This window comes from Oncorhynchus mykiss, chromosome 9, assembly GCF_013265735.2.
Source record: "Oncorhynchus mykiss isolate Arlee chromosome 9, USDA_OmykA_1.1, whole genome shotgun sequence".
Taxonomy (NCBI): Eukaryota; Metazoa; Chordata; class Actinopteri; order Salmoniformes; family Salmonidae; genus Oncorhynchus; species Oncorhynchus mykiss.
The window spans coordinates 28,711,340-28,725,631 of record NC_048573.1 but is presented as its reverse complement, the minus strand read 5'-3'; the positions used below and the strand labels follow the sequence as shown (position 1 = coordinate 28,725,631).

At 47.3% G+C, this 14,292-nt stretch overlaps 1 protein-coding gene across 6 annotated transcripts in view; it reads left to right on the top strand.

Annotated features, from left to right (window-relative positions):
• The window catches only part of LOC110531879 (VPS10 domain-containing receptor SorCS2), a 325,985-nt gene that overhangs the window by 267,592 nt on the left and 44,101 nt on the right, over window positions 1–14,292 (top strand). For all 6 annotated transcript variants that reach the window (XM_036987785.1, XM_036987783.1, XM_036987784.1 and 3 more), the window contains exons 7-10: window positions 3,459–3,577; window positions 6,861–6,950; window positions 11,981–12,160; window positions 13,832–13,978. In XM_036987785.1, the coding sequence (XP_036843680.1) occupies window positions 3,459–3,577; window positions 6,861–6,950; window positions 11,981–12,160; window positions 13,832–13,978 (536 nt within the window). The remainder of the gene's footprint in view (window positions 1–3,458; window positions 3,578–6,860; window positions 6,951–11,980; window positions 12,161–13,831; window positions 13,979–14,292) is intronic.

Sequence of the window (14,292 nt, the reverse complement as noted above, 5' to 3'; positions counted from 1 at the left end):
TATATTGTAATTACTTTGCCACCATGGCCAATTTATTGCCTTAACTCCCTTATCTTACCTCATTTGCACTCACTGTATATATTCTTTTTTGTACTGTATTATTGACTGTATGTTTGTTTATTCCATGTGCAACTCTGTTGTTGTATGCGTCGAATTGCTATGCTTTATCTTGGCCAGGTTGCAGTTGCAAATGAGAACTTGTTCTCAACTAGCCTACCAGGTTAAATAGGTGAAATAAGGTGGAACAAAAATGTCAAAAAATAAAAATAAACTCATCCCATGATTGTGGAGGCCAGGTTATCTGATGCATCACTCTCCTTCTTGGTCAAATAGCCCTTACAAAGCTTGGAGGTGTGTTGGGTCATTGTCCTGTTGAAAACAAATAATAGTCTAAGCACAACACTTAGTCTAACACTAAGCACAAACCAGATGGGATGGTGTATCGCTGCAGATTGCTGTGCTAGCCATGCTGGTTAAGTGTGCCTTGAATTCTAAATAAATCACAGACATTGTCACCAGCAAAGCACCCCCACACCATCACACCTCCTCCTCCATGCTTCACGGTGGGAACCACACATGCGGAGATCATCTGTTCTCCTACTAGACAAGGCGGTTGGAACGAAAAATCTCAAATTTGGATTCATCAGACCAAGGTACAGATTTCCACCGGTCTAATGTCCATTCCTAGAGTTTCTTGGCCCACGCAAGTCTCTTCTTCTTTTTACATTTTTTAAAATGTAAAGTCTCTTTTTATTGGTTTCCTTAGTAGTGGTTTCTTTGCAGCAATTTCACCATGAAGGCCTGATTTACGTAGTCTCCTCTGAACAGTTGATGTTGAGATGTGTCTGTTGAACTCTGTGAAGCATTTATTTGGGCTGGAATCTGTGGTGCAGTTAACTCCAATGAATTTACCCTCTGCAGCAGAGGTAACTCTGGGTCTTCCTTTCCTGTGGCGGTCCTCATGAGAGATAGTTTCATCATAGCGCTTGATGGTTTTTGGGACTGCCCTTGAAGAAACTTTCAAAGTTCTTGAAATGTTCCGGATTGACTGACCTTCATGTCATAAAGTAATGATGGACTGTCATTTCTCTTTGCTTATTTGAGCTGTTCTTGCCATAATATGGACTTGGTCTTTTACAAAATAGGGCTATCTTCTGTATACCACCACTACCTTGTCACAACAGAACTGATTGGCTCAAACACATTAAGAAGGAAAGATATTCCACAAATGAACTTTTAACAAGGCCCACCTGTTAATTGAAATGCGTTCCATTTGGCTACCTCGTGAAGCTGGTTGTGAGAATGCCAAGAGTGTGCAAAGCTGTTATCAATGCAAAGGGTGGCTACTAAGAATCTAATATATTAAATATATATATTTGTTTGGTTACTACATGATTCCATATGTGTTATTTCATAGTTTTGATGTCTTCACTACTTCAACAATGTAGAAAATATTTTAAAAAATAAAGAAAAACCCTTGAATGAGTTGGTGTGTTCAAACTTTTGATTGGTACAGTATGTGTGTATGCGTTAGAATGTGTTCGGTACACTTTCACAACCCGCAATCCCACAGTGTAGACCAGGAGAAGTATAGAATCTGAGACTCGAAGGCACAAAAAGAAGGAGAGGAAGTACAAATGAAGGACAAAGGAAGGAGAGGACATGTTAATAATACCTTGTTTACTTAACACAGTTTTCCTGATAAAATTAAGTCACCAAAGTGTCATACTTAAAATGTGTCATCATCCTCCCCCAGAAAGTGAGAAACAACTCCCAAATCCCATGTATGTGTCTATACTTTCTGATTGTGTACCGGACAGAGTGTGAAACCTGTCATCCTGAACAAGCCCGGCCGTGTTTTTTCAGAGAACCAGAGAGTCTGTCTGTCTGGGCCAGCTGCCCAGGCAGGAGAGCTCTTTCCTGGGCTAGGCAGGGCCACATGGTTCCCATCTACCCCACCCTCCCCCGGCTCTCTATCGTATGGCAGCTCATACATCCAGACGGATGGGTTAGAGGGGCCCATGCGACCAGGCATGCCAGGGCAAGCTGTTCCCCCTGCGCCACCCTGTCACCCTGGGTCCTGTCAAGGTTAAACGATGACAGGTAGCAGGGGGGGTGGTGGGTGGCCTGGTCACATAGTGGAGCTGAACCCCAGGGAGAGGCCTAGTTCTAACACAAATCCTGGGATTTGCTTAGGGTCTGTGCCCAGGGATGGTGGGTGATGAGGGGGGTAGATGGGGGGAGGGGGTACAGGTGATGGGTTGATGGATGAAGCAGGCTCGCTGGGAGACTGGCAGGGTCTGTGTGTGTGTCATTGGGGAGATTGATGTGGGGAGCGTTACGGGTGCTCATGCAAACACACGGACATCCTTTTGTCTCGTCACACACCCAGATGCATACAGCAGCACACTGAGCGAGTGCACGTAGACTCACATAATCATGTTGGGGGGAAAAACTCGAAGTAACCTCCCGTTCTCACACTATCACGTAATCTTTCACGCCATCTTTGAAACTATACGCACAATTCATGTCGGAAACCGTGGTGGTCTTGGATGTTCTGAAGAGATGACGGTAAGGCCCCAAAAAAACATCTGCTCTTTTCCTGCGTTCTTCCCTTTTAGTCTGTTCTTTCCCAGAAGTTTCTCTTTCCAGCTGCTACGTTGTTTCGTGATACGTGGTTTTCAGTTGTTTTGCGTTATTTCCTCGTTATTTCCTCCTCAGCCGGGTCAGGCAGCGAGAGTGTAGCAGGTCCGTGCGCCGGATGAATAAGTGTACGTGTCACAAGCTGGAAGTGAATGCTTAACCAATCTAATTGCCTTTTAATGAGTTCTCCCCGTATGCTGTTTTGATTAAACGTCTGAGCATTGCAGTACATTTTCAGTCAGCCAGACTGGAACAAAAGTTAAGCAATAATAAACAACAGGAGAACGAAAGAGAGACAACTTGAAAAAAGTAAAAAGTAGAACTCAAGACCCCCCCCCCCCCCCTAAGATAAAGTTTGATTTTGTGGTGTTTTGGACTGTTTGCATTTTCTTCCAACGCTAGCTTGTCACTTCCTGCTGATGTGTTTTCAGCGGTCTTGCCGCTACTGACTGTCGTTGCTGATGCAGCTGCTGCTGTGTGAAATTCAATACGGTTTAGCGTCGCGACAGAAGCTAACCCAACCCGCTCTGCCTTTCTGTCGGAGGCTACGCCTGATCCCCCTGACATTTTGACTGGTAGAGAAGTAAGGCGCCTCGTGAAGATGTGCCGTATCTAATACAGCTCAGCACTCAAAGCACTCCCTGTCTACCTGATGACTTTCAACATATCCGCCTCTCCTTTTCTTAGTCTGTCTGGTCTCTCTCACTGTCCCTCTCTCTCGCACGCATGCACACTAAATCTGACCACACTACAACTGTATCCACACTGTTTATCCCTCTAAAAGTTTCACTTTCATCTTATTTGTCTCTCCCCAGGGTACCTGTACGTGACCTGTCTGATCCAAAACTGCTCAGACAAGATGGTGACGGCTCAGTTCCTGGGGAAGATCGACCACAACTCTCTCTCAGTCCAAGACGACTACATCTTTGTCAAGGTAAAGAGACATTTACAAAACTCTTTGTTGTTGTGATATGTCTTCATAATTGTTTGGTTAATAATGTGCCACAATGGTATCCCTTTCTTAATCTACTCGCTTTGGCATTCAGGTAGGAAGGAACAGTCGCTTGTTACGACATTGTACATCATATGATGGAGATCCCATAGTATGGTAGCTACAGCCACCAGGTTATTCTGTGATGAGCGAGAGGGAGAGCGCGCAAGAGAGAGAGAGAGAGCGCATTTACAAATAAGGTTTAAAGAAATGTTACTCAATCTGAGTATTGTGTGTGAGAGAAATGGAGAGAGGAAGAGAGAGAGACAGACAGAGGAAGAGAGAGAGAGAGAGACAGAGGGAGAGATCAAGGGAGGGAAGGAGCATTTAAAAATCTCATTACGTGTGGAGGCCTGTGCAGGGTCAGTAGCAACAAAAGATTGGACTATTATCCCCAGGGATTATCCCTGGAGCATTACTAACTACTAGTACTAGGCTGCTGGGAGGGATGTGGGTTAGGGGGACAGTCATTCCTCAAAGCGCACACACACTCACACACACACACACACACACACATACACACACACACACACACACACACAGAGATATGCACACACACACTTGCAAATGTACACACACACACACTCAAACAGACAGACAGACACACACACACACACACACACACACACACACACACACACACACACACACACACACACACACACACACACACACACACACACACACACACACACACACACTCACACACACACACACTCACACTGAGACACATACTTAAAGATACACACTGAAACACACAGAAACACACACAGAGAGACACACTAGTGTGTGTGCCCAAAGAGCTCTATTTTCCTATCATCCAACAAATGTAGAAGCCTGTAGTTTGCTAAATGCCATTTGCTCTTGGATTGGAACCTGTGCTATTGTCACGCCCTGACCTTAGAGCTTTTTATGTCTCTATATGTTCTTTTTTTCTATGCTTTTGTATTTCTTTGTTTTGGCCAGGTACGGTTCTCAATCAGGGACAGCTGTCTATCACTTTCTACAACATCTGATTGGGAACCATACTTAGGTAGTTTTTTCCCACATGGTTTTTGTGGGTAGTTAATTTCTGTTAAGTGTTTTGCACCTTACAGGACTGTTTCGGTTATTCCCTTTGTTATTTTGTTATAGTGTTCAGTTCCAATGAAAAGCATGAACACTTACCACGCTGCGCTTTGGTCCGATTCCTCATCTTCAGACGACGAAAACCTTTACAGCTATGGCCAGATAACATGACAATAAAGCTCTTTGGCCACGCTTTGCCGTCGAAATAAGGATGCATCAGCAAAAAAGAACCCCATACCTACCGGGGCCCTTGTTAAGGTCAACGGCATCAGGAACTTTACCCAGTACCAGGACATTTTAGCCACTAACCTCTGCTAGGAAGCTGAAACTTGGCCACAAAGTGGATCTTCCAGCAAGATAATTAACCTATAAGCACACATCAAAATCCACAAAGGAAATGGTTAATTAAGCACAAAATCAAAGTTTCGCAATGGTCATCTCAGTCTCTGGACTGATATGTGGTTTGAATAGAAAAGGGCAGTCCGGCACAGATGAAGGAGAATCGAGGATCTGGGAAGATTCTGTCTGGAGGAATGGTCGAGATCCCTCCCAATGTGGTCTCCAATCTCATAAAACATTTTATTTTAAAGGCTCAGTGCCGTTATCCTCGCAATACCTCTTGAGGTATTGAAATGTATTGAAATAGGGGGCCAATCAATTTTGAGCCTTGTCTTTTTGAGAGAGAAAAAAGAAGCTTACTTGTTAATTCAACAAAATCTCGTTCTCTGAGCAATATTATTCAAATAAAATAATATCATTTTCAACATGTTTTGAGAATACCACAGAGCCCAGTATTTGTCTTGTTTATTTTATACAGTCTGTTAATGTTCATCTTCATTACATTTGAGTCATTCAGCAGACGCTCTTATCCAGAGCGACTTACAGGAGCAATTTTGGGTTAAGTGACTTGCTCAAGGGTACCAATACTTTTGGGACCTGACTCTATACTGTACACATGCAAATAAGCACACGCAGATACTGTTCAAACGCCCAGAAGCACACACACTGAGACACACACGTGTAGTAACCAGCTCAGAAGCGCCCACACATACACGAGTGAAATGACAGATGCTCATGCCAACGGTATGCTTGTGTCCGTGGGGTGGGTGGGTGGGTATCAGATACTGAGCTGTATGGAAATGCAGACTCAGACAAACAGTGAGAGAGAGCGCCAGTGTTGGCATTGGCACATACACCTACTAGCTTAACATCCACAGAAAAACATTCCAGCTTAACTTCCACGTCGCTGGCCTGAATAAACTGGTCTTCAGCTTAGCTCGGCAGATATCGTTCAGAGTTTGGTCATCTTGCATCTACTTCCCACCAGTGAGATCAGGGCCTCGTATTCACAAAACGCCTCAAAGTAAGACTGCTGTTCTAGGATCTGGTCACCCCTGTCTGGTTCATTATTATCTGAAAGGAAAAACTGATCCTAAATCACTACTTCCCACTTACCACAAACAGCCAAGCAGACGGTATTGAGCTGACACCACTGATCTCTCACAGTGCTAACAAACGTTCACACTTCCCCCATACTGTAAAATATGATGTCGATGGGCTTTTTTAACCGGGTCAGCACTCATCTTCTCTGATTGGATGATTCCACCTCAGCATGAGACAGCACAACTTCATCATTACCCAGAAGCCTCCTGCTGGGATTTGCATACTCTCTGTCTCTCGTTCTCGCTCGATCTCGCTCGCTCGCTCCTTCTCTCTCTCACTCTCTCTCCCCCTCGCTCTCCCTCTCTCTCTGTCTCGCTCTCCCTCCCTCTCTCTCTCTCTCTCTCTCTCTCTCTCGCTCTCTCTCTCTGTCTCTCTCTCCCTCCCTCTCTCTCTCTCTCTCTCTGTCTCTATGTCTCTCTCTCTTTCTCTCTCTCTCTCTCTCTCTCTGCTGAGGAACTGTATTTCTGCTGAGCTCATCTCTCTCTTCAGGGAATAACAGATGGTGCACCTCCCGTTCACCTGTGGTGGTTAGGTTACTGGTGTGCACCTTTTCTCTCACCTTGTTTCTATTTTTTCTCTCCATCTGTCGCTCTCTGTTTCGGTCATAAGGATCGGTCATAAGTGGATCGGTCATAAGGATCGTGGTGTGAGAGACATTGAGTTAGTCATTGACGTGGTGTGTGTGTTTCTCTCTCCCTCTCTGTCTGTTACCTAGGTGACCACAGGAAACCGCACCAAGCACTACGTTTCATACCGACGGAATGAGTTTGTCCAGATGAGGTTCCCTAAATACGCCCTACCAAAGGTACAGTACATGAAATGGAACTGACCCCAACCGTACACAATATAAATGACATACTGTTCCCTTCATGTCAAGGTACAGTACCTTGAAATGGAATTGACCCCAACCTTGCACAATACAAGTGAAATACTCCCAATATGGTGCAATACACCGTATTGCAGATAGGAACCTTTGCTGTCGGTGACTGTGGCTCAGTCGACGGTGTTAGCGTGGCACTGGCTGAGTGTTATTGAATGGCATTGATTGGAGAGCGGACTCTTCTGCTTTCTACCTCACTAGAGAGAAAAAGCAACAGTCAACATCATTTACACCCACACACACGCATTCAAGATACCACACACACTCTAGGGACAGTGTATGGAAAATAGCACAAACTACACACACGCGTGTGCGCGCATACCCACAACACAACACAACACGCAGACACACACACTAGGGACGGAGTGTGTCTGGAATTACTTAGATTCTACCTCCATACCACTTTGAGGGTCTTGTGTTTGATTACTCAGGCCCTTTGCGCTCTTTAAGGAAGGGGAAAGTGATTGAGTTACACACACACACATACCACTCCTTCCTGCTTACCACAGCAGTTTGACCGATCGCTGAAGCAGGGCTTGTCTTAATAAGTACTGTATCATCCTAAGGGGATCAGAGAGAGCACGGGAAGCGGATCACTCTGATTAGGTGTCGGGGAGGCCATGGAGAGGTCTGCTGAGTCAAGTCATGATTTTCTACCGCCCCAGTCTTCCTTTTCTCGCTACATATTTCCTTTTAGCAGCTGATTGAGCAGATAGGCCACTCGTTCAAGTATGGAGCTTTTAGGTAAGAGAGGGCAGGATGAAGAGGATAGAGAGACGGGGAGGTGAAAGAGATGAAGTAAGTGTGTGTGTGTGGGCTTGTAATACATGTGTGATGAGAGAGAGAGAGAGAGAGAGGGAGAGGGGGAGAGAGAGGGAGAGAGAGAGGGGGAGAGAGAGAGAGAGAGAGAGAGAGAGAGAGAGACAGGGAGAGAGAGACAGGGAGAGAGAGACAGGGAGAGAGAGACAGGGAGAGAGAGACAGGGAGAGAGAGACAGGGAGAGAGAGGGAGGGAGAGAGAGGGAGGGAGGGAGGGAGAGGGAGGGAGGGAGGGAGGGAGAGAGAGGGAGGGAGAGGGAGAGGGAGGGAGAGAGAGAGAGATAGAGAGAGAGAGGTAACTAGCTATGGTTGCTGAGCTTCTTGTTTTCCACTGTGAATTATTAAGAAGCTTTTGAAAGATGCAAAGAGTGAAGTTGGGAGTGAAGTGAAGTTGGGCCTCCTGGATTTATGGAGTTGTTAACAGCCTCTGCCGACCCTGTTTGTTTGTTAGTCTGAAGAGCTGCTAGACTGTGAAATGATAAGCGATCGTCATCTCTTTCTCTTCCAGCCTCTGTTTCTCTTTCCTTCTCTCTCACTTCCTCCGTCTCTCTTTTGCACACTTTACCTCTTCTTCCTCTCCCTCTCTTTTCTCCTTCTCTATCAACACCATCTCCAGCCCTGTATCTCGCTCAACTTCTTGCTCTCTCAATATATTCCCCTCCTTTTTTCCCTCTTTTTATGTCTCTATGGTGACAGGCTTTGTGGGGAACCGTTTCTCTTCCAGTCTCTGTTTCCTCTCTTTCCCTCACTTCCTCTCTCGCATGTCTTTCTCTCTCCTCGCACTTCTCCTCCTTTTTTTTGTGTCGTCTTTCCACCCGTCTCCACCCCGACGCGCTTTGGGGCGACCCCAGGAAGCCTCTGTGAATGTGCCTTGAAGCTCGTCTCTATGGGAGTGAATGGGAGAATACTGTCTGTTGTCTCTCTCTCTTTAGAAAGTCTGCTATGCTGTACTGCTATGTTGTACACAGTGACAGGTGCAGCAGAGTCTTATTCTCCCACAGAGACATCAGCCCACATGCTAACCGTTTGCGAGCGTTTCTCCGCTCAGTTATGGCCTGTCGCCAGTTGCGTTAAGTCCACAAATAAGCGGAGATGACATCCGTTTCCCTCTTCCCACTGTACGTAGGCAAATCGGTGTCCTCCGCTTCCCTTTCTGCGGATGATGCTAGCTCTTCCAGCAAGTGGCATTACACAGGGAATATAGCACAGTAGGTTGCTGCAAAGTAATCCCGTGCTTTTGGCGTAGGATTGCACACCTGAGCACATATCCGTGCTACTTTCAGCTGTCTGACTCGAGCTGCTCATCCACAGCAAATCCACATAGCTCCATAGAGGATTATTCACCGGGCTCAGAGTGGTGTTAAACAAGTGGGTGGATAGCTGCTGTGAATGTAGAAGTCTTCGGGACTTGAAGTTTACAGACTCCTCAGTGCCAACTCCTCAGGCTAAATACTCTGCAGGAGAGATCTGTCAACACAGAGCGGTGGTTTGCGTAGACTTCACCGATGCAGGAGAGATCTGTCAACACGGAGCACACACACCTACTCACAGGGAGTCACAGCAACAAACACACATTTGAGTACTTCATCGAGATCCATGCGGAGGGTACGAAGGGCATATGGTTGGACAGTCGCGCACGCACACACACACACACACACACACACACACACACACACACACACACACACACACACACACACACACACACACACACACACACACAAACACACAGTATACAGAGTGTGAGAGAGACAGACATCCCAATGCTGTATACAGAGAGAATCAGCTAGGGGAATGGTTTGCTGTTGTTTGCTGTCTCTTTCTTGTTCTCTCTCTTTGTTTCTCTCTGTCTCTCTCTCCCGCCTAACACTGTAAGAGCATTTTGAAATAATACATTCATCTAAGTGTTAATCCTTTGCTGCAGTCTAACACACGCACACACACACACACATGCACACACATGCACACACACACACACACGCACCATTGTTCAGGTTTGACTACCACACTACCTATTCTGACTAGCTACAGGTTGAGCCACCTTCACACAGCACAAAGCATTATGGAGCACGACCAATACTGTGCACCCTATCCCTCTCTCCCACTCTCACCCGCTGTCTGTATCCCTCCATCCCTCTCTCCCACTCTCACCCGCTGTCTGTATCCCTCCATCCCTCTCTCCCACTCTCACCCGCTGTCTGTATCCCTCCATCCCTCTCTCCCACTCTCACCCGCTGTCTGTATCCTCCATCCCTCTCTCCCACTCTCCCCCGCTGTTTGTATCCCTCCATCCCTCTCTCCCACTCTCACCCGCTGTCTGTATCCCTCCATCCCTCTCTCCCACTCTCACCCGCTGTCTGTATCCCTCCATCCCTCTCTCCCACTCTCACCCGCTGTCTGTATCCCTCCATCCCTCTCTCCCACTCTCACCCGCTGTCTGTATCCCTCCATCCCTCTCTCCCACTCTCACCCGCTGTCTGTATCCCTCCATCCCTCTCTCCCACTCTCACCCGCTGTCTGTATCCCTCCATCCCTCTCTCCCACTCTCACCCGCTGTCTGTATCCCTCCATCCCTCTCTCCCACTCTCCCCCGCTGTCTGTATCCCTCCATCCCTCTCTCCCACTCTCACCCGCTGTCTGTATCCCTCCATCCCTCTCTCCCACTCTCCCCCGCTGTCTGTATCCCTCCATCCCTCTCTCCCACTCTCACCCGCTGTCTGTATCCCTCCATCCCTCTCTCCCACTCTCACCCGCTGTCTGTATCCCTCCATCCCTCTCTCCCACTCTCACCCGCTGTCTGTATCCCTCCATCCCTCTCTCCCACTCTCACCCGCTGTCTGTATCCCTCTATCCCTCTGTCTCTCTTTCTCCCCTCTGCTTTACTATTGATGAATGAAATTCTGCCCGGTTAGGCGTCTTAAGTGGTGGCTGAGTGTTCGCCTAATTTTACCGTGACCCAGATATATGTTTTACCGCAAAGAAAAACATGCCAGCTATCGTTAACCGGTGCTTCCACTTTAACGGTGCTAGATGACAAAAACCAAGCAATACGGCCGCAGTCAAGGACTTTGTAGGGACGTTGTGCACTAGTTCTATGCAGTAGCTTGCAGGTTCATTGAACCAGAGTACATTTGACTATTGCGGTGCAGACCCATACATCAGCATTCAAGACATATCGGGCCGGTTTCCCGACCTAGGCCAGAATTTTAAAGCATGCAGAATGGAGATTCCCAGTTGAAAGTGCTTTTTAGTCCACAGCTAGGCTAAAAATGTGTCTGGACTGTCAATGTGTCGAGGGTTCTGGAGCACTCTTCACCGCTCACTTCTCCTGAAGTCTGACGTCTGCATCGCCTCTCCGGCTCTAATGTCATGTTAATGTAATCAGAGTGTCTCACAGGGAACGCCGACTCAGGCTCTGGAGTCTGTACCTCAGCCACTCTGTTTCTAACATCTGCAGAAGAGTAGGAGCCCCTCGCAAGTTATGAGTGGAAAACCTGGGTTTTTGTGAACAGCCCGAAAGTGTCCTATTACACCTGTTTGTTCTCCTGCCACCGTTGATACAATATGCAGAGAATGAGAAGAATTACAACTTTCTTGTTGTTTCTCTCTCTCTCTCTCTCTCTCTCTCTCTCTCTCTCTCTCTCTCTCTCTCTCCGTCGCTCTGTCTCTCTCGCTCTGTCTCTCTCTGTCTGTCTCTGTCTCTGTCTCTCGCTCTCTCTCTCTCTCTCTCTCTCTCTCTCTCTCTCTCTCTCTCTCTCTGTCTCTGTCTCTCTCTGTCTCTCTCATTCTCTGTCTCTGTCTCTGTCTCTCTCTGTCTCTCGCTCTGTCTCTCTGTCTCTGTCTGTCTCTGTCTCTGTCTCTCTCTGTCTCTCGCTCTGTCGCTCTGTCTCTGTCTGTCTCTGTCTGTCTCTGTCTCTGTCTCTCTCTGTCTGTCTCTGTCTCTCTCTCTCTCTCTGTCTCTGTTTCTGTCTCTCTCTGTCTGTCTGTCTCTCTCTGTCTCTCGCTCTCTCCTCCCCTTTACTTTATGAAAAGACTGACGCCATATCGAAGCTGTTGACGTAACTCCTATTCTCCTTCCCTCTCCCACCCTCGTCATACCACCACCTCTCCCCTCCCCCCATCAACCCCTCTCCCCAGGACGTCCACATAGTGAGTACGGACGAGAGCCAGGTGTTCCTGGCCCTGCAGGAGTGGTACCAGACAGACACCTACAACCTGTACCAGTCGGACCCGCAGGGCGTCTACTACTCCGTCGTGCTGGAGAACGTCCGCAGCGCCAAGCAGCCGGAGGAGAGCGCCCTTATAGACATACTGGAGGTGAGTCATGCGGCGCTCCTCTGTGGCTCTGTTGGCAAGAGTGATTGCAATGCCAAAAATTAGCAATGCCAAGGTCGTGGGTTCGATTCCCGCTACAAGGTCACATGATCTACTAAAATTGATGTACCACTGCAAGTCATTTTGGAAAGAAGTGTCTGCTAAATGGTATTGAGAGCAGAGCACCCTGCCCCCTAGCTATAGGACAGTGTTATTACACCTTGACCAATGAGCGTGGTAGATGTGTGGTATGATTCCCTCAAAAACCTTAACCTTGTGTGCTTTGGTGTGAGTCGTCACACACCTGCTTTGAGGCATTGTAATTTTATTCACTCATCTTTCTGCAAAACAAATGTGTATGGCTCATTTCCGTAGCGTTGTTCCCACTCACTCAACTTCCATCGTTGCTAGTCATTGCCAAGGTAACAGTGGGTAGGTGGTCTCACCTCCATGTCAGCGGAGAGCGGTGTCTGGAACGCCTGTGGCCTTGAGTGGGTCTTAAAATGGCCCTGGATCCTGCGTGCCTTCTAGACAGACAGCTTGCGTTGAAACACACAACATGTATTAGAATGCCGTGCATAAGGAGGGTTCCAGGAGGGTTATTTTTCCTGCCTCCCCCAATTGGGTTTTGAAGCAGTTTTCCGTTGTGTGATTGTAAGCAGTATACACACTCCTTTTGATGTAAAAAATAAAATAAAATACCACATGGGTGAGATATGTCGTTTTCACTTTCCATATTTTATTAGTTGTTTTTGGTTAAGCCATCATTCATTGGGTTTGTTTTGACAAGGTCTCCCGGCGGAGGGAAGTCAAACAGAGCGAGGGAAGAGTAAAGGAAGAGAGGAGGAAGTGTTAGAGGAGGAGAGGCAGTGGCCCGTGGAGTTGAGGGCCAGCACTGCAGAACTCATTTCCTCTCCTCCTTTCCTCTCCTCTCGCACCTCTAGCCCCGGGCCACACTGTCATCACAGAGAGAGAGAGATGGAGAAAGAGAGGTAAAAGCAGAGCGAGGGACATAGGAGAGAGAGCTGCATAAGCTACCCCTCTTCATTTATGAGAGAGAGAGAGAGAGAGAGAGAGAGAGACCCAGAGAGAGAGAGAGAGAGACCCAGAGAGAGAGAGAGACCCAGAGAGAGAGAGAGACCCAGAGAGAGAGAGAAAGAGAGAGAGAGGGAGAGGGAGAGAGAGACCCAGAGAGAGAGAGAGAGAGACCCAGAGAGAGAGAGAGAGAGACCCAGAGAGAGAGAGAGAGAGAGAGAGAGACCCAGAGAGAGAGACCGAGAGAGAGAGAGAGAGAGAGACCGAGAGAGAGAGAGAGAGACCGAGAGAGAGAGAGAGACCCAGACAGATAAGAGTATTGCAGAGAGAGAGCAAGAGAAAGTTCAAAAGAGACATGTTGTTTAATTCCCTCTTCCCCTTACCTAGACTCTCTTGACAGGCCGGCCGACTGACCCAGAATCAGCAGCAGTTACATTATAGATAGGTGTGTCTGGAGATACTTGCTCTTTTGGAGTGTCTCTGTGTGGTTCTGTCTCCAACAGTCTGATCTCTGAACAATCTTCTGTAACAAGCCTGTGCTTTTAATAAATAGCTAGGACCCATACAAACAGATCCCACATCAGTATTAAACCTTCCCATAATATCATAACTGAGACGTTTGTTGTAATTTGTTTCCAGGTCCGCGGGGTCAAAGGTGTCTTCTTGGCCAATCAGAAGGTGGATGGCAAAGTGACGACTCTCATCACCTATAACAAAGGCCGAGACTGGGAACCCCTTGCCCCGCCTACCACTGACATGAACGGCAAGCCAGTCACCTGCCAATCAGTAAGGAACCCATGCACTACCTACAGTACATACATTATACCAGACCTGCACTACCTACATACATTATACCAGACCTGCACTACCTACATACATTATACCAGACCTGCACTACCTACATACATTATACCAGACCTGCACTACCTACATACATTATACCAGACCTGCACTACCTACATACATTATACCAGACCTGCACTACCTACATACATTATACCAGACCTGCACTACCTACATACATTATACCAGACCTGCACTACCTACATACATTATACCAGACCTGCACTACCTACATACATTATACCAGACCTGCACTA